The sequence below is a fragment of the Eurosta solidaginis genome, chromosome 3 (genome assembly GCF_040869045.1).
Source record: "Eurosta solidaginis isolate ZX-2024a chromosome 3, ASM4086904v1, whole genome shotgun sequence".
NCBI classification, from domain to species: Eukaryota; Metazoa; Arthropoda; class Insecta; order Diptera; family Tephritidae; genus Eurosta; species Eurosta solidaginis.
The window spans coordinates 255,885,862-255,907,234 of record NC_090321.1 but is presented as its reverse complement, the minus strand read 5'-3'; the positions used below and the strand labels follow the sequence as shown (position 1 = coordinate 255,907,234).

General features: G+C 37.7%; 2 protein-coding genes across 7 annotated transcripts in view; one reads left to right on the top strand and one right to left on the bottom strand.

Moving 5' to 3' along the window:
* Positions 1–21,373, top strand: part of atos (atossa) — a 519,662-nt gene that overhangs the window by 39,188 nt on the left and 459,101 nt on the right. The gene's annotated exons all lie outside the window — the stretch shown is intronic.
* The window catches only part of LOC137245400 (UDP-glycosyltransferase UGT5-like), a 45,858-nt gene that overhangs the window by 12,388 nt on the left and 12,097 nt on the right, over positions 1–21,373 (bottom strand). The window contains exons 1-3 of one of the 4 annotated variants that reach the window (XM_067776008.1): positions 11,283–11,321; positions 10,395–10,675; positions 3,460–3,677 (exon numbers count right to left, since the gene is read on the bottom strand). In XM_067776008.1, the coding sequence (XP_067632109.1) occupies positions 3,460–3,677; positions 10,395–10,673 (497 nt within the window). In that variant the 5' untranslated portion in view covers positions 10,674–10,675; positions 11,283–11,321. Of the gene's footprint in view, positions 1–3,459; positions 3,678–10,394; positions 10,676–11,164; positions 11,322–21,373 lie in introns of those variants that run through there. The other 3 variants (XM_067776007.1, XM_067776006.1, XM_067776005.1) reach the window with 3 other exon arrangements.

The window sequence follows — 21,373 nt, the reverse complement described above, 5'->3', positions numbered from 1 at the left end:
AGATCTCCATAAATGTTTATATTTTCAGGACAAATACATCATCTTGTCCAAATAGTTCCTTGTTGGCCATCTACATCCCATTTTGTCTTGTCTTAATGTTCCACTCCCACTCAGCAAAATCTGATTTCGAAATAAGCCGTGAAAGTATCCTTCACTTGCCCCGAAAATAATCTCAAAAGACTTCTGAATTAGTATTGCAGAAGCTCCCTAACGCTCATGAAATAGTCCCGAAGTAATGGCGAAGTGGCACATAAACGGTTCTAAAATAGGTCTGAAGTAGTCTCAGAACGGTACCATTATAATACTGAAATGTACCGATATTCACCCGAACTGATTTAAAAAATTACTCTGAAATGGGCCAGAAAGTGAAAGAAAGAAGTGATACCGAAATTACCCTAAATGGGTTGTGCATTTTGTTTTCGCCAAAAGTCCAGAAATTATGCAGAAGTACTCCCGAAATCGTCTCAAAATGGTTTTCCAAAATCGCAAAATAGTCCCGAAGTAATATTAAAGTGATCCCGCAATAATTCGAAAATAATTCAAAACGGTTCCACGAAAATGGAAAAGGAATAGATAACACACCCTTAAGCTGTCCCCAAATCAGTCTGGCATAACCCCCTGTGCTGACTACAAATAAAACCGAAATAGCTTATAATCTAGAAATAGTCCCCATTTAAAATTGTTACCGAAGAAGTTTAGAAAACACCTAAACTATTTTGGAATTGTTCCAAAGTAATTCCCAAATTGTCCTAAAATGTCCCTAAGTTATATCAAAATAGTCCCTATATTCCAAAAAAACCTCAAAATGCACCCGAAATGACAAAAAAAAAAATATTTAAAAATGTTTCAGAAACGTTTCCATTAGTAATCTCACTAAATGGCTCTCAAACAAAACTCTGAATAGACCCAAAGTAATGTTAAAGGGTCACGAAATAAACCAGAAATGATGCCAAATTGCACGCCACATAATTTCCGAAATGGTTTCAAAAAATAACCTTAAAATCGTTCCTAGGTTTACCGAAACGGTATCGAAAATAATACAAAAATAACCACGAAATTATTCCTAATGATCCTAAAATAGATCCAATTTAATTTCCAAAAGATCGGAAACTAACCCTAAAATGGACCCAATTGGCCCTGATATAACCTCGAAAATAATGCCGCAACTATACCGAAAGTGTCCCAAATTACTCCTAAATTAAATCGAAATTGTTCATGAGTCTTAAACTAATCATGAAGTGGATCCCAGCTGGCCCTGAACTATCCCGAATAACTCTAAATGAATGGTTGATAAATGAATCAGGAATAGTTCCTAAGTTATCTGAAGAAGTGAATTCACAAAATACACCAGAAATAGTTTCAGAAATGGTCTCGAGAAACGATCTCGAAAATAATCATAAAAGAGAGATTCTGAAATAGTACCGACAAAAATGAGAAACTAACTCTAAATGATCTTGAAATATTTTCGATGTGATCTCAGAAAGTTACAAAAATAAGTCTGAAGTAGTTAGGTACCAAAAGATCCTGACATAACCCCGCACTAACCTGAATAATAGCTCCTGAAAAATACAGAGTAATTCCGAATTAATTCCTGAATGATCTTCAAAATACCTCGAAACACTCTCAAAGGGATTTCGAAATAGTTCTGACAACTTTTCGAAAAATGTACTTGGAATAATTTTCAAAACTGTCCCGAAAAAACATTAAATTTGTGCGGAGTGATCGCGAAAATAATTCAGAAAAAAACTGGAAAATATATATAAGGGTGCTTCTTGTAATTTTCTGACCAGTTTTGAATTATGTGAATGTTTTTTGTGTAGGCTTTGCTGGTTTTTTCAATTTAAAATGAAAAATCTTTATTTTTCCTCCAGATTTACCCAACGTTTCGCCAAACTCCTTGACATCATCAGGGGTTAAATATAGAAAGAATTAGTTAAAAACATATGATATAACAAAAACAAAGTGATTACAAACTGAAAAAATTATCGGTACCATCATTTTTAGGTACACTTGTCGTACTCCAAGTACGATGATGGGACCGATAATTTTTTCAGTTTGTAATCACTTTGTTTTTGTGATATCATATGAGTTTAACTAATTCTAAAAAATATTTTTCATTTTAAATTCAAAAGACCAGCAAATCCTACACAAAAAACATTCATATATGTAAGGGTTTTAGTTTATATATAATCTTAAAGGGTACAAGAATAGTCATGAGGTGGTCGCCAAATAAGCATGGGATAATTACCAATTATTTTTGTTTTTATCGGCCTATTGATAAATCATTCAAGGTTCGAATTGAGCTCAAGGCCAGAACAATAATTTTTTTCTAATAATAATTATTGTTATTTTTTAATTTTTCTAAATTTGAAAAATTGTATTTTGTTTTTGGAATAGTAATTAGAAAATTTTTCAGACAACCTGCCATAGCTGCGCAGATAGATCCATTTCGAAGGGTGCTAAGCCTTCATCATCAGTACGCTTTAGGCATGCTGCGCTAACCATTTAGCTATACAGCGTTGGTTTGTTTGACTGGCAAATTTGCTACTTCTATTCCTTTTTACCAACTATATTTATTGTTCTGGCCTTGAGCTCGATTCGAACCTTGAATGATGGGATAATTACTAATAATAGTCCGAGATGGTCGGGCTAGTACCTTAATGGTGCTTTGTTACCGGAACGTACCGGATCTATATCCGGCAAAGGACCATCAACATCGATAATACATCGAGTGTTTTTATCGTTAATACAAGAATAACAACATATAAGCTATCTCGAATACCTCCTTAAGAATTTTGAATAATTCCGAAAGGTTTCCACAATATAGCAGAATTTTTTTGCAAAATGCTCCTAAAATAATTTCCAAAACTAATTTCAATATTATCCTGAGTTATCCCCCAGAAACCCAGAAAATAATGCAAAATCAACCTCGAAACTGTTGCGGAAGATCCTGATTCAGATTTATTCTTCAAAAGGTCCACAAATATCGCCGCAGTGGTGCAAAAAAGGTCCTGGCATAACCCCAACCTAACCCGAAAATTTCCTGAATAACTGAGAAATTTTTCCTAAATGATCGCAAAATGGTTTTGGCCACGAATACTTCCTTAAATAATTTCTAAAGAACCCACAACTCGAAGTACCCGCAAAGTGACCTTGTTCAAAGCGGCAACTCGACACTTCGCTTAACTCAATTCTTACTTAACTTAATTCTTACTTACTACTCGCAATGAAAAACTTGGTCTAAGTTAGAATTAATTTGTATTTACAATTACGTTGGCCAAATCGTCACATGCGTTTCGTGATCGAAAACCATTGTTTGCAATGTAAATAATTTGCGTGAGTGGAGCCAAACTTAATTGTACGAGTACAATCATGATTGTTTTAATGCGCTTTTCAAAAGCTATTCAAGCTTGATAACGATAAATACACATCTTCAGGAACCCCCGCTGTGCTACTCACCTAGACACTGCAATGAATGGCGCCTTTAGTTGATGTGCCACAGCCGTCATACAATCGGTGTTGAATTGCTCCATGATAATTACATCGAAACGCTGCCGTTGTCGCAACACCTGTGCCAAGGCATCGGAACGCAACGTATGATTACAGGCGTCCTTCCCCCAATCATAGAGCAAAAAAAATTCTACAAAATGATTGTAGAAACGCCGGTTTTCAAAGAACTGCAAGGTAAAGAAAATACCAAGAAAAACAGTTAATTAAGCGGAAAACAATATAAATATGGCATCATATTTATTTCGTTGAATAGGTGCGCTTGCGAAATTGCTGGCTTTGTGATATTGTTGTGTTTTACATGTTGTTTGATAGATGCTGATCGATAGGAGTCTTATGCATATGCTGTCAGGTTTCTGGTGTTCTTTTGAAATGCATAATATTGTTATTGTCAAAGCATATTTCAATTACCCGTATTGATCCAGCCTTAGCACAAACTCCATGATCATATTTACACACTGTACCACAACCTCGACAAAGCTAAATTTATGCAACCTAGAGCACATCAATTTAGATCTCGCAATCGATGATGATGGAATTGGATGATGGAAGGCCGCGGGCGCTGATGGATTGCCTGCGGAGCTATTTAAATTGGGGGGGGGGGGGGGGGGGGGGGGGGAGTTGGTAAGGCGCATGTGTCAGTTTCTTTGCAAAAAGTGGTCGAAGGAATGCATGCCCGACGATTGGAATCCAAGCGTTTTTGGCCCAGTCCATAAAGAAAGGGGATCCTGCAAACTGCGCCAATTATCGCGGAATCAGCCGTCTTTATATCGCATATAAGTTCCTATCAAGTGTATTGTGGAAAGATTGAACCCATGGTGAATCTGCTGATTGGACCTTATCAGTGTGGCTTCAGACTTGGTAAATCTACCAACGACCAGATTTACACAATGCGCCAAATCTTGGAAAAAAACCTGCGAAAAAAGAATTTACACACATCATCTCTTTGTCGATTTTAAAGCCGCCTTCGACAGCACGAAAAGGAACCGCCTGTTTACCACTTTGTTTGAATTTTGTTACCCCGTAAAACCTATACGGCTGTGCAAAATGAGCAACACCATCAGCTCAGTCATAATTGGGAAGGACCTCTCCGAGCCGTTCGAAACTAAACGAGGGTGACCCCCTATCGTGCGATTTACTTTGATGCTAGAGAAAATTATACTAGCTGCAGAACTTAACCGGTCTGGAACAATATTCTATAAAGGCGTGCAATTACGGCGTATGCTAACGACATTGATATCATGGTCCTGAACGCCCGCGCTGTAAGTTCAGCTTACTCCAAACTGGAAAAAGAAGCGAAATAGTAAAAACTTGGTTTATTTTTGAACCAGCATTTACACAAACAACAACATCATGTAAACTCTTATCAACCATAAATCATCCTCTACAAGTCACTTATTGTACCCGTTCTGCTATATGGTGCAGAAGCATGGACCATGATAACATCAGATGATGCGGCTCTGGGAGTGTTCGAGAGAAAAGTTTTTCAAAAGATTTACGGACCTGTACGCGTTGGCGATGGCGAGTACCGAAGAAGACTTATTGATGAGCTGTACGAGCTTTACACAGACGTCAACATAGTCCAGCGAATTAAAACACAACGGATGCGCTGGCTAGGCCATGTTATGGGAATGAAAGACGACACTCAGTATTAGAAAGTATTTGTATTGGAACCCACCTATGGAAGCAGAGAAAGCGGTCGGCCCCCACTCCGCTGGAAGGACTAGGTGGAAAACGATTTAAACTTCCTTGGTCTGACTAATTGGCGCCAGTTGGCAGCGCGAAGAAGTGAGAGCTTTACAGGCTGTAAATTGAAAGGAAAACATTCAGTGTTCTTGTATTCTCCTACGCGTTTTGGCGCTTTTGTGCCTTCTTCAGGGATGATAGTGTTTTTATTCTTCGCTCATTTATTGATCACTATACACATAATTTCGATCAATAGTGTTTGAGCTCAGCTGGAACAGTACGGCGTAACTGATGAGTGTCCATACACAAGACTACAACCTTGGTTAGAAATCGTAGAGCTGATCCAACAAAGTGAACCAAGGATTTTCCAAACAGACCTCATCTTTTTCCACAAGCTTTACTAAAAAATATCTATTCCGAACCGATCGCCTTCATTCACATTACTAACGCGGTTACAGGTCTTCCTTCCATCACCCGTGTCGTTCTTAGTTGGTTTGAGTTAATTTTTGTACGTTGACTTTTGCTTACATCTAAAGCCCAGTAAAAATGCAATCCATTAGCGTCTTTATAGTGGCTATGACGAAAAATCAATCTAATTTCTCTGACTGTTAAAGCCCTTGGCATGAAGAATAATGAAGTCATTGTAAAACCACGAGTTCAGTTGGGCTCTTGTCATCAATATCTAGCAATCAAGATCTCACTACCTTGCGGGGTGATGTTGTCTCAGCGCTTGCTTAGCGGCCCAAGTGTAACCCAAAAAGTTACCAAATGATTTTTTTACCGACATACTTCGAATCAATCAAGAGCGACAGCAACCAGGTTTGACAGACTACGCCCGACCGGCTTTTATTTGCCATTTTGCCCCGAGCAAGTATCGAACATGCAAACTTTGAAATCAATCAAGAAAATGCAAGGACCCGACGAACTTAATTTGCTTCTGGCCTTAAGTGTTTGAAAGAAAACTGCAACCTTTTGATGAAGTCAGTGTATCACAACTGGCACTAGACTATCTCGGTACCATACGTTACTGTGTGAGAAAGATTAAATGATACAGTTTTGGAGTTCAGCACTCAGGAAACGTGTATTTTATTTTTATATTTTGGCTGAAAGGCTGAAAAGAAGTTTAGAATTTCCATTTCATTGGTGTAGATTGCGACTTGGTAGACCCTAGTTTCAAAAAAAAAAAAAAACTGAAGAGGTTCTCCTTCTCCCCAATCTGTGATCAGCAGCTGCTCCCCAATCTGTGATCAGCAGCTGCTCCCCAATCAACTGCCTTCCGTGTTCATGTAAATAAAGATGTATTTTTTTTTTTTTGTTTCGTTCTGATAGTCCGTTTTATACTCCCATTTCATCTTAGTTGGATGCTGAAACGTATTTCCTTGCTAGGGATTGTGTTATCTGGTTCGTTATATCCATCGACATTTAACAACAAGGAGAGGTGTTTCCTATATAACTTAAGCACACTCTGAACTACGGTTACCAGGTCGTCAATATTCTTCCGACATGAGATTTCCCCGGTCTGGAAAAACTCTCTCTCAGCCTCTGGTTTTCTGATAGAGTTTTTCATCAATACTCATTGAAGCAATATCTGAAAGCTCCTCGATTTCGACATCACCTTTCTTTCTTCGAAGTAGGCGTTTCTCTACTGCGTCTTCTCGCTGCAACCCTAGAGAATAAGGAACGTTCTACCACTGCTTGGCCACATCGTTTGGCCCTAAATTAGAACCTGTGAGTGTCGAGTGAAAAATCATTAGCTGCCTGTTTTGTAAGCATCTTTTCATTCAAGCTTTCCTGCACGCAATTTCTTCGAGTCGATATTTGGACTTGTTGTTGTTAGCTTGATCAAGAGACACCCAAGTTGTTTGGTGTTTGGTGTAAAGATAACCTAGTAGCTTGGTGTATCTTTATATGATGGTTGTTGTTGTTGTATTAACGACAAAGACACTCCCCGAAGGTTTTGGGGAGTGTTGTCAATGTTGATGGTCCTTTGCCGCATATAGATCCGTACGTTCCGGTAACAAAGCACCATTAAGGTGATGCTCATTTAAAGCAATGAATTGCAACACTTGGCGGTGAGGTCTCTTATAATCATACTTAATGTCTACTTCTTCCACTTTTGTTTCTATGGTAGGTGTCGTAATGTTCGATTGCCTTTCCTGCCTTTGTACCGCCCATAGCTGTTCCTGTATAACGGTGATGTAAGTTCTTGTTATCACGGGGACACAAACCAACCAGCACGGTAGCCAGTAACTTCCATTGAAAAACGGTCATTCCATGTACCCTCATAAGCAAATAGGGTTCTAATCCGAGCCACTGTACCTTTGCTTTCATTCCCTTTACGTGACGGATATCCAACTCAGCGGCTAGGTAGGTAGGTTGAACTGGCCGGTCCATGAGGACCTCACATAGACTGATTGAGTCCGTAGTGTTACCAGAAGTTTGTTTTAACGACCAAACTGAAAAACCCTATCAAAAACCAGGACCTATGTTATAAAATAACTCCGTCCTCTTGGCAAATACTAGAAGCTTCCTAGGACTTAAGCCACTTGCTGCTTCTAGATCTGACAGCTGTATCACTCCTAATAGCTGGAGTCTTAGCCTGGCAAGTGCAGGGCACGAGCACAGAACGTGCTCGATCGTTTCCTCCTCCAACCCGCACTTCCTACACCTGCTATCATTGACCAAGCCTAATTTAAAGGCATGTGACGCCAGAAGGCAGTGTCCAGTCAGAATACCCGTCATGAGTCTACAGTCCTCTCTTTTTAATGATAGAAGCAACTGTGTTAGTCTAAGGTTGTAAGACCTACACATAATCTTCGACACTTTGCAGCCCCGCGCTTGAACCCACGCCTTTTCTGCTTGGTCGATCATGTGCACCTCTCGCCTTCGCTTAATCTCGCCCAATCTAATTGGGACGTCTGCGGAGCAAGCTTCAAGGGATGCGCCCTTTTTAGCTAATTCGTCCGCTTTTTCATTCCCATCTATTCCCATATGCCCTGGGACCCAATATAGATGTATGCTTCTCCCTGTCCCGATTCTCTCCAGAGACTGCTTACACTCTAACACGCATTTAGATGCTGTGCTATGCGAGATTATTGCCTTAATTGCTGCTTGACTGTCAATATAAAAGTTAACACGGTTGCAGCTTAAGCTATTCTCTTCCAGGGTTTCTACTGCTTTGGTTACGGCTAATATATCCGCTTGGAAAACGCTACAGTAATCCGGCAGCCTGTAGGATCTGCTTAATTCCGGATCAGCGCAGTATACCGCAGACCCTACTCCTTCCACTATTTTGGAACCATCGGTGTACACATGTATCGCCTCGTCCGCCATTTGCGCACCCTTGCGCCAACCGTCCACCTCTATTGTGGCCTTAAGATCTCCCTCAAAGTGCAGGTAGGGAATCATGTAGTCTGTTCGTCTTGTGAGGACGCTATACTACTATGGCCATATGGTCGGCGCTCAAGCTGCCCCGAAGCATCGAGCCTGGTTGCGGTCGTTAACGCTTTGTTCTTTGCTACCAGGTCTACAGGTGGAATGTGCAGAATGGCATACAGTGCAGCCGTCGGGGTTGTTTTCAGGGCTCCCGTAATGCAAAGCATCGATAGTCTGCATACCCCCTCTAATTTTTTGAGGTATGTTGTTTTTTGTGTGGCTTTCCACCAAACAAGAACTCCATAGTATAGAATAGGGCTTACAATCGCTGTAAAAACCCAATGAGAAACAGAGGGCGATAGGCCCCACGTACACCCCAGCATTCTTTTACATGCATAGAGTGCCGTTGAGGCCTTCTTGACCCTCTCCTCCACGTTGAGCTTCCATGACAGCTTACTGTCTAGGATGATTCCTAGATATTTTGTGCAAGATTTCTCCTGTAAGGTCACCGCTCCTAACTTAGGCCTGGTCCAATTTGGGACCTTGTACCTCTTTGTAAACAAGACCATATCCGTCTTCTCCGCATTGACTTTCAGCCCGACATTAGATGCCCAGGTATGAATATCCCGAAGCGCCCGATCCATCAAAGAACTAATCGTTGGAAGGCATTTTCCACTTATGACAATTGCAACGTCATCTGCGTAAGCCGTAAGTTTTACGGGTCCCTCATCGAATTGCCTGAGCAGTTGGTTGATGACCAGTGTCCACAGCAGAGGTGATAGCACCCCTCCCTGCGGCGTGCCCCTGTCCACTGATTTCGTGGCCTCGTACAATCCCCATTGTGATGTAATCTTTCTGCAATTTAACATGCAGCCGATCCATCTGATTAAGGCAGGATGTAATTTAATGTAATTAAGACCATCCATAATCGCCCATTTTGCAACATTATTGAAAGCCCCGGCAATGTCCAAGAAGACTCCTAGAGCATACTCCTTATATTCCAGGGATTTCTCTATGCTTATTACCACCCTATGCAATGCGGTGTCTACCGACTTGCCTTTGGTGTACGCATGCTGTGTTGTGGAGAGCAGCTTTTCATCCACGTTGGACTTTATGTACACATCTATCAGCCTCTCAAAGGTTTTGAGCAGAAATGATGTTAAGCTAATGGGTCTATAGTCTTTGGGATACACGTGACCGATCTTCCCCGCCTATGGTAGAAAAGCTACACGAGCAGTTCTCCAAGAGTGCGGTACATGACTCAGCGGCTAACCATTCATTACCTTAAGTCCCTGACGTCCGAGAACCCATCATAACAAAACCTTGTTTTAGGCTCCCAGGTCATTAAGGATTTCAGTGCAGTCATACACTAGCTTAGATGTAAGTGTGTAGGATTGTAAGGCACGCAGGGTCGCCTGGCTGTCCGACATAAAGTAGCTGCTCTTCAATGTTGAGCCTCTCCGCAGACATTCTCTACCACAGACCTCCATTGCATGGATTGCTTCCTGAAATATGGTGGGGTAGTATCCCATAGGAATCGATTGCTTGAAGTTCGGCCCATAGATGCCAGCTCCCGTTCTTCCGTAATCGAATTTCGATCCATCCGTAAACTAGACCTCTGAGTCAGGGTCATTATAGGGATTCCCTGTTTCCCCGTGGGTCCTGCCCACAATGGACACTTCAAAGTTTCGTGAGATTCTGACCCATTGAATCCTAGTCAGACTCGATTTTCTCTGAAATTTGTTATCAGCTAAGGAATGACTGGCGTACTTTGCTTAGCGTTTAAGCACCAATTAAAGATGATAATGCAGATATGTTTCACTTACCTTCAAATCCACACTATTCGATAATGTTGGCTGATTAGACAATGGTATATCTCTATACTTTATGGGTGGAGCTTTATCCGGAAAATGACTGATTACAGTAACATCATGACCTTTCTCAGCCAAACCGCGCATAATTGGATGGAAAAACTTAAAATGGCTTATGCCGGGATGAGGAAATAAACCAAGTATCTTAAGCGGATAAATGGCGTGCACTAATGAGCAGCAGCAACAAAGGCCAAGAAGCAAAAGCAACAAGTGGCCAGACGTTAGTGGCGCCATTGCTGCAAAAAAAATACACAAGAAAATGAAGCGTGAAAAGTGGGTTAAGCTTGAATTTTTTTTTAATTTGTGTGAACAAAAATAAAAATAAAATGAATTAAAAGAAATCTTTAATAATTGCTGTCATAAATTGTTTTAGACAACTATTCGCAAATTGTATTTATTAAAAAAAAAAAAAAACTGTTTGTCATTTGCTGTTATGTAAGACGCAATTTTCTGTGATGTAATGCAGTTGCGTTTGCAATAAATTTTAACAATTAATCATTCGATAGACCACTTGTTTGTGATAAATATTTATTTAATGTAAACAAATCAGGTAAAGATGCACTGCTTTGGCAACAACAAAATCAGTTGTTCATAGGTGCATTTGTGCATGTATTAATTTATTACTTATTATCGCACTTTGCTTTTCTATAACTACTATATTTTTTTCATTTTCCTTTTCACTTTAATTTATTTAATTTCATATTTAATATCAAAAAACTGCCTACTCGCTCATAAACGCTTTACGTTACGACACACGATAAAATAAATTATATTAACTCAATATACAATAAACAAATTTCGATTAGCGGCTAATTAAAATCACATAAAAATAAAAACCGAAACCTTGAACCAGCTACCGAACCGTTTTGCTGCAGCTTTCTTCGACGACTGACTGAATCAAGGAATTTGCCGGCATGAAAACTGTGTACCTATCATAGATAGGCACTTTGCACCAATTTTAATAAAGCACTCAAATCAAGCTGTTGGCTGTTGGCGACCACCGTGGTGTGATGGTAGCGTGCTCCGCCTACCACACCGTATGCTCTGGATTCACAACCCGGGCAAACCAACATCAAAATTTTAGAAATAAGGTTTTTCAATTAGACGAAAATTTTTCTAAGCGGGGTCGCCCCTCGGCAGTCTTTGGCAAGCGCTCCGGGTGTATTTCTGCCATGAAAAGCTCCCAGTGAAAACTCATCTGCCTTGCACATGCCGTTCGGAGTCGGCATAAAACATGTAGGTCGCGTCCGGCCAATTTGTAGGGAAAATCAAGAGAAGCACGACGCAAATTGGAAGAGAAGCTCGGCCTTAGATCTCTTCGGAGGTTATCGCGCCTTACATTTATTTTTATTTACTCAAATCAGGCTTCAGGCGTATGCAGCTTAATATCGACACATATGATGTTACATGAATTTGCTCCAATTTAAAAAAATGTAGATTGTTAGAAAAAAAAAAAAACAAAAAATAATGTATTTCTAACAATTGGCTTCAAGAAAAAACAACCAAAAAACATCATACAAATTTTCTTTTTTAAACAAAGTTTCGTTTTCTAAGACTTTCCAGAATCGAAAAAAAAAAAAACCAAACCGACTGAACATGTGAATTTTTTTTTACACTTATTTAAATATCATTTTTTTTCCAAAATGTACATATATAAAAAAATAATAATTTATCAATTCTTGTTTTGCTAATGTTGATTTTCCCTGATTATTCCTCAAACAAGAAAAAAATTGTTTATTAAAAGCAATATTAAAAAAAATGACTGTGCTCTTAGATTTTTTCACTGTTTTTGAAAAACTTTAATCGGTTGAAGATACCTAATTTTTGTATGAATTAAGCTTTTAAATGTTGAACACATTTATTTGAAACAGTTGTCGCCTTATCCGTCCTGATGTCATTGTTTGAATTTTTCCCAAATTATTGAAAATAAAGGTTCCTAATTTTATTTATTTTATATTTTTAGTTTGCAAAATCGTTTTTTGTTTAAAAAATTTGTAGAAAAAAACAAATAAATATATGTTTCAATTTTTATTTTGTAAAACATTGAGTTCTTAGCTTTTTTGGGAATCTCGCGAACAACCCAAAATCAATTAAAGGAGACGAATTTATTTTATTTTGTTCTTAATTAAAGTTTTTTTTAATATATACAAATTTTTAGAATTTCGGTAAAACCCAGACCGATTGAAGATATCTTTTTTTTTTTTTAACTTGGAATATAGTTCAGAACCCGATGACAATTCAATAATATGAAAAAAAAATCGCCGCTAGGTGGCGCAAGGATCGAGATATTCACAAAAATCGTATTTCTGGTCCGATTTGGTTTATATTTGGAACACATAATACATACAAGAATAGAAAGCGACCTATGAAAAAAATTGCCGCTAGGTGGCGCAAAGATCGAGATATTCACAAAAGTCGTATTTGTGGTCCGATTTGGCTCATATTTGGAAGACAATACATACATGAATAGAAAGCGACATATGAAAAAAATCGACGCTAGGTGGCGCAAGGATAGAGGTATTCACAAAAATCGTATTTGTGGGCCGAATTGGCTCATATTTGGAACACATAATACATACAAGAATAGAAAGCGACCTATGAAAAAAATCGCCGCTAGGTGGCGCAAAGATCGAGATATTCACAAAAGTCGTATTTGTGGTCCGATTTGGCTCATATTTGGAAGACAATACATACATGAATAGAAAGCGACATATGAAAAAAATCGACGCTAGGTGGCGCAAGGAGCGAGATATTTAAAAAAATCGTATTTGTGTTGTGATTTGGCTCATATTTGGAACACACAATATATATAACAATAGAAAGCGACCTATGAAAAAAATTGCCGCTAGGTGGCGCAAGGATAGAGGTATTCACAAAAATCGTATTTGTGGGCCGAATTGGCTCATATTTGGAACACATAATACATACAAAAATAGAAAGCGACCTATGAAAAAAAAATCGCCGCTAGGTGGCGCAAGAATCGAGATATTCAAAAAAGTCGTATTTGTGGTCCGATTTGGCTCATATTTGGAACACATAATACATACAAGAATAGAAAGCGACCTATGAAAAAAATCGCCGCTAGGTGGCGCAAAGATCGAGATATTCACAAAAGTCGTATTTGTGGTCCGATTTGGCTCATATTTGGAAGACAATACATACATGAATAGAAAGCGACATATGAAAAAAATCGACGCTAGGTGGCGCAAGGAGCGAGATATTTAAAACAATCGTATTTGTGTTGTGATTAGGCTCATATTTGGAACACACAATATATATAAGAATAGAAAGCGACCTATGAAAAAAATCGCCGCTAGGTGGCGCAAGGATCGAGATAATCACAGAAATCTTATTTGTGGTCCGATTTGGTTCATATGTGGAACAAATATTACATACAGTCCGGTAGAAGTGACATCAAAATATTTTGGAGTTGGAGGAGGGACAAGCATACGTGGCGCAGAGTCGAGTAAAGTCTTTGGAAAGATTATGTATTGAGGACTTACACTGTAACAAATTGTCAGGAAAGAGTCCTTGTAATAATGAGTCACTAAATGAACTAAATAGAATAAGAAATAATAGGCAATTAAATAAAAACTAAAAACTTGAAAATAAAATAATTAAAAAAAAATTTTAAGTTAAACGGTTTTATTGAAAACAATACTTACATGAAGTAATAATAATACTATAAGCTACAAAATAATTAGGTAGGTCTTAGGTATTAGTCATCACACTCCTCATCAATCTAGGGCGTTGATCAGACAATTAAATAAAAGCGTTGGACGCCGGGTAAAGCTAGTAGGAGATAAACAAAAACAAATATAAATAAAATAAAATAAAAAAGATAATAAAATATAATCACATAAAGTTTTAATTTGACAAAGGACAAAAGTGGCGCGGGTGTGATTCTCAACAAAAGGAAATTTAGTCCGCGAGATTTACATATTTCCCGCTCAAAAGGGAAAAACCGTCCGCCGACAAAAGCTTGCAGGCGTTATTTCATAATCAGTAATTCTGAGTCGATTAGCGCAATGCTTAGAAAATTTTTAGTGCGAAGTGCCCTTATATGGTGCATACATATAAACGAACGTAGTAAATCGCCGTAACATGCAACAATGAAACATTTTCCACACGAACAGCACACATGCATACAAACATGCATGTATTTGTACAGTGGCTCAAAAGTTTATTCGGATAGTATGACAACAGTGACATAAAAATGCAAATAAAGCGTTTCCCCTTCGTAAGTTCATTGCTGAAACTAGACTTAAGTTGTACGAAAAACTTTTGCACATAAAAACAGTTCCTCTGCCGCCGATTATTGGAAAAAAATCAGAGCAAATAATTTTTTCCCGTATTTTAAATGACTGCGGTACGAAGATAACAAGCAAAACGAATGCTAAAAGCTTTAAAAAAAATAGTAAAATAAAAAACCGAAGAGAAATTACATATAAAGTATAAACAAGAGGAAATGTGCAAATACACACATACATGCACTTATGTAAATGTTAATTCTCGCTGCACTCAAAAAATGTAAGCTCGCTAGTGAACACTATCCGCTATTGATGAGGATGATACAAGGCCAGTTGACTGAATTACATTTACGATTATACTACCAAACGATTTTTCTCGCTTCTTTCAATGAAGTAAAGAACTAATTCAGAGTGCATTCCCAAATAGGGATACTGCAAACATTTACATTACCGAACGCAGAGCTCAGCATCCGCATTCCGTATCCAAAAAAAATCTAAGCAGATCATTTTGCGGTTGCGGATGTTTTTATGCAAAATTTGGTAAGATAAAAACATTTAGCATATAAAGATTTTTTTTGGAACTTTGTTCTACGAATATCGATCGAAAATAAATATTTTGTATATGCTCTAAATAGCAATCTTTTCCAAAATAGCAATGATTTTTAGGAATATTTTTTCCTTTAACTGTAAAATTGGTTCTAAAAACAATAAAACACACCTAAGTGAAATAAAAACTCTTTGGCTCAAAATGGATCCCGAGTTTCTTTATTTTGAGAAAAAAAATCGTTCGAAAACATTGAAAAATACAAACAAAAAACGTTCGGTGGCAGAATTATAAACGAACAAACAAACACAAACTCTGACGAAATATTTGAACTTTTAAATGTGATTTACAAAAATCAAAGCAAACACAGCAATAACAAAACAAGTAATAAAGGCTGAGTTCGGGTGTAACCGAACATTACATACTCAGCTGAGAGCTTTGGAGACAAATGTTGTAGTTGAATGTTGACATAATTTACTTATATATAGTAAAGATATTAAATTTTTTGTTAAAATTTGACTTAAAAAATTTTGTTTTTTAAAAAGTGGGCGTGTTCGTCATCCGATTTTGTTAATTTTTATTAAGCATATGTATGTATGTATTTATTTAATGTACAAAATTATTAGTACAATAAGATTTGAGGTCTTTTATAGTACAACATGAAAGGAAAGATAGTTATAAGTAGTAGTACAAAAAGAAAATAAACAGTTACATGATATTGATATAAACAGTATGTAGACTGGCCGTGTATTTGATCACGATATATATATATTGTAAGCCTATCCATAAAACCTAATTTGTAATTTGTAATTTATTCTAGTATCGTGATCAAATACACGGCCAGTCTACATACTATTATCAGAAAAATAGTTATAGATAACATTCTTATAGTTGCTCCTACTTATACTATTTCTTATAGCATTGGGAATAGAATTCCAGACACGTATAGTGTTCACGAAGAATAGTCTAGTCGACACAACAGATTTAAATGTGGGTACTATCAGGTCGTTTGAACGAGCGGATCTTGTGAAAGAAAGCTTATTATAAAGATATAGGGGCGTCTTAGTGAGCATGAGTCGGAAAAGGAAAATTAGGAAATTAGTAATAGAGGTAACGTTCCTGCCAAATTTCATCATGATATCTTCAACGACTGCCAAATTACAGCTTGCAAAACTTTTAAATTACCTTCTTTTAAAAGTGGACGGAGCCACGCCCATTGTCCAAAATTTTACTAATTTTCTATTCTGTCCCACCTACCAAGGTTCATCGCTTTATCCGTCTTTGGTAACGAATTATCGCACTTTTTCGGTTTTTCGAAATTTTCGATATCGAAAAAGTGGGCGTGGTTATACTCAGATTTCGTTCATTTTAAATAGCGATCTGATGGAAGTGCCCAGGAACTTACATACCAAATTTCATTAAGATATCTCAAAATTTACTCAAGTTATCGTGTTTTCAGACAGACGGATGGACGGACGGACATGGCTAAATGTATTTCTTTTTCGCCCTGATCATTTTGATATATAGAAGAAGTCTATATCTATCTCGATTAGTTTATGCCGTTACGGGGTACCGTTATGCGAACAAAATTAATATACTCTGTGAGCTCTGCTCAGCTGAGCATAACAAAAAAACACAAAGCTACTCACAAGCACTTAAATTCAAACAATATAAAAAAATTATGTTTACAAACAGATCACAACGAAGAGATATACTGAAGATGGTACTGTACCAAAACCGTTAGTCTCCAAACTAATTTGACAAGGAAAGACGGAAAATCGTTTCTATTTATAACACACTGCCTGTCCTCGTTGCCGAAGTGGCGACCTCGTTAATGAACGTTTGTCCAAAGCCTCTCTGATGTTGCTTGTACCTGGACTTGAAGCTTAGCATTCGTACAACTCAACACTGTACCTCCATATCACGACGAAGGTAATGTAAATATTTTAAAATCAATTAAAAGTAAGTTACTTAAGATGTATTAACAGGAGAGAAAGAGCTCACTAGAAATGCTGGCTCAAAGTTCTAGCCAGATCCACAAAATTGCGGCTCTTCACTAAAATATAATTTTTTAAATACTTGACACCGGCCTCTGCAGTCGTTGGTATTCGCATCCCTATCTGATATTGTCTGAAATGCCGTATCCGCAACGTTCCTATTCCCAAACACAGCACAAAAATCGCAAATAATGCCATAAGATGTTGTGAGGTGCAAATAAATGGCTGCACTACAGAAATTCGGTACTTGACTTCTTAAAATCAATGTCTGGTTTTACCTTTACGTTACGAAACACTTCGCAACTTTCTCCCGACATCTGACGTTAGCTTAATTTATTGACATTCAGCTTAAAGAAGGAGATGAAACCTTCAACTACGGGTAAAATACATAAGAATTCCGTCCGTTCTGCTTGTCTTGTCAATGGTTGTTAATAAATTTTAATGAAAATATTTTTAATTTTCTACACTTTCTATATCTAATATTGAATTGATATCTCAATTGGTTTTTGTGCATGGCGCCCGAGCAAGTTAATTTTAAAAGCTGTATACATCTTTAATACCATAACAATAAGTGGAAGCGGTTATTCACCGATGTCTCTAACTTTTACTGTGTATACTTTGAGTTATAAAAAATCCTTGTACCAAATATTATTATGATTTCTGAATTCATTTTTGCGTATGGTGCCCAAGTCAGACCGATTTTCGAAAATATACAGGTGTGTACCACATTATGGGAATAATCCAACTGTCGAGCTGTGTCGTAATAAAATTTGGATTATGATTAGAATCACAAAGCTATTATACTCGTAGATATTCATAGTAGTTTCTAGTTTATGTACATTCTTTGTATTGCGCTCCCCCCGACTTATCGACTTAATTTACAACCATAAACTATGACTATGCGCTATTGTGTTGAAAGTGAAAGGAGGAAAAGGAAGAAATTGAATCATCACCATCGATTGGCGCTTAACTGCCTAGGCAATTTTGGCGTTACATAACTAATAACGCCAGCTATCCTTGTTGCAGCATAACTGATGTCAAGGGAGCTGAAGTGTTCATGGTGAAGGTCTCCCCCTTCGCCTGCTTCCAAATACAGGTGCCGATAGGAATACGTATCTGTGCTAGAGCTTCTTCATACATTCCCATGACATGACCTAGAGGTTGGTATCACGTAGAGGACCATAAATCGGCGGAAGGACTTTCCCACGTACACTGGGCTATACCATTGTCTCTCGACACGGTTAATGCTTCCGACCCATACGTCAAAACAGGTGTGATGGGAGATTTAAAGAGATTTACTGAAAAGAGCTATTCTCTATTTGATTTCTAAGCTAACATTGTAGAAAAGTCAGAACTTACTGAAGAAATTTCTGTGCACAAAATTGGAATATCTTAGATAAAAATTGTTCCTGCTCCGAGGTCCGGAGGTCGGTTTCTCTCTTACTGCTATAAATAAATTTGAAAAAAAAAAACAGGTATGATATTTCAGTATCCAGGAAACCATGCGGTACCCCTTACTTTGCAAATTAGCTCCAGTTAACGAAAGCAGGAAGAAACTGGCTAGCTTTTTTAAATCAATTATTTTCGACTCGATTGATTAGATTAAATCGATATTTTTTGAGAGTCGAATCGAAGCGGGCTTTAGTGCAACTATGGTATCCTTAGGTGCCAAGGAAGCATGTATCAATCTATCCACTTTTAATGGTGAACATCTTGATACATGGAAGTCTACCTATATCTGTCTGGACTCGTTTCTGCTTTGAAATTTTACTATTAAAACATTGTGAATTACTGTATGTGCTATGTACACTTGAGCAATTTAAAATAAAAGGAAGGAAATAACACTGTATAATATAATCAGCAAAAAACATACTTGTTTAGATATATATACGGACACCGCAAAATTTTCTTGCTGACGTAAAGCTTTTTTTTTAATTTTTTTTTTCAGTATATAACAAAAATATAGACTATAGATTGATTGTTAGACAACAAATATTTAAGACATTATTTACGGATTGTTATTGGCGCCAATTGTGTTGAACGTGGCTGAATTCCATAAATGAGTATTATGGTCTTAAATAACGGCAATGAAGAAGTTTTTTTTTTGTTTTTGCTAAATCAAATAATGCGCAAATACTTGTAGAAAGAAATATCTAAAAAAAAATTATAAAATTTTTAACAGAGTAAATAAAAATTAAGTGCGCATAAGTTATGGTTGGCCAATTTAACTTCTTTAATTTGTACAGCAGCGAACAGAAAAATAGCATTGGCACCTTTTATCAAATTTTTTCAATTAATTTTTGTATAAAGCTTCTATGAGTTCTGTAACCGAAACAATGCAAACCGATCTGGAAAACGTTTTCGAGAAAATTTTACGAAAACTTCGAAGTATTGGAGTTCCCTAAAATTTGTTTAGTATGTAGTTTTTTAGCCCGATCAATTTTAGTCTAACCAAGTACAAGTCACAGGCGTCTCAAAATTCGTAGTGATTTTTAAAATTTTTTCCGAAGGTTGTTTTAGGTGTTCGAAACACCCATCGGAAAAAAAATTTTCAAACATGGAATTTTGAGAGACCTACAAGTTGTACTTTGTTAAAGACAAATTGATTGGACGATAAAACTGCAAACCCAAAAAAATTCATAAAACACCAAAAAAGAAACAATGTTCGAAATTAAAAAAAAAAAATTCCGAATTTTCGAAAACACTTGCGAGGTTCGTTGGGGAGGTGTCAGTTACAAAATTTATATAAGTGTTTTCTCAAAACATCTAAAAAAAGAACAATTTATTTGCTGAAATTTTTTTGTTCACCACTGTAATTCGAAGCAAAGTACAGGGTTAGCCAATTGAGGCGTAACTGATTGACCTAAACATACTAATTTTTGTTAATTTTTTTTAATTCAAAATATTTTAGGAAATAATAAAAATTATAGAATCCGTTCGCTTTAACTCGATGCGGTAATTTTTGACTTGACTATAGCCTTAAAATGGTTAACGAATGGATTCCAATTTGCAAGAAGATTTTCGATTATTTTGGATACAAAGGCTTTATTCAACGCATTTATGATAATAGGTATATTTTTTAATTCTCACATACGTACGGATGGAATAGTCCATCCGATTTGCAACTGGCCAACTATTGTCTAAGATCTTTGTGACATCGTGTCGGGTTGTGTGTTGCAACATCTATGACGTACGACTGAAGGTTTGAATGCTCACAAACATTTTTCCATTGATAAATTGCATTGGTTTTGATACCACGCTCGATGAAATGATTAGACCGAAGGTGTTGTGAGGACCAAATATAACACCATTAATTTGGCCCACACAAAACGACCCCACATCATATTCGATACAGGACTAACACAACAGCCAGTCACAAAAGGCTATAGCAACAGACCAACCAACAAGTTCAATACAGCATACATCATATTCGATACAACACTAACACAACAGCCAGTCACAAAAGGCTATAGCAACAGACCAACCAACAAGTTCAATACAGCATTGACACAACAGCCAGTCACAAAAGGCTATAGCAGCAGACCAACCAACAAGTCTCAGCAACACAACGGACAAGCACAACACTTTAATGCCAACACAACAAACTAACAAATCTCAGCAACGCAACGAGCGTTCGCAACATCAAACAGCAACCATGGCAACGCAACCATTTGAACCAGCAATACCAAACAAAGCAATAAAAGGAGCAACACAGCAGGACAGAAGTCACCGCTTGAGACTTCGCCAGCAACGGCACAACGACAGTAACGCGCACCCGCGAACAGGCAGCGTCCGCCCGCCTGTGCCGACAGTAACAGCGCCACAAACAGCGCTACGCAAGCATATACGTTGGCCGCAGCAACACTACGCAAGCATACAACGCTAGCCGCAACAGCATCATAGCTAATATATACGCTGGCCATACCATTACGCCAATCTACTACGCTGGCCGCAACAGCACCATAAGTAACACACTACGTTGGCTTCAGTACTGCGCCGATCTACTACGCTGACCACGACAGCGCCCCGATAATATACTGCGTTGACACAGCAAAGTTACGCAAACCTACTACGTCAACTGTACCAGAGTTACCCTCGTTCCGAAGCACGGAGCTGTGGTCGTGACCAGAGCTACTTGTGGAG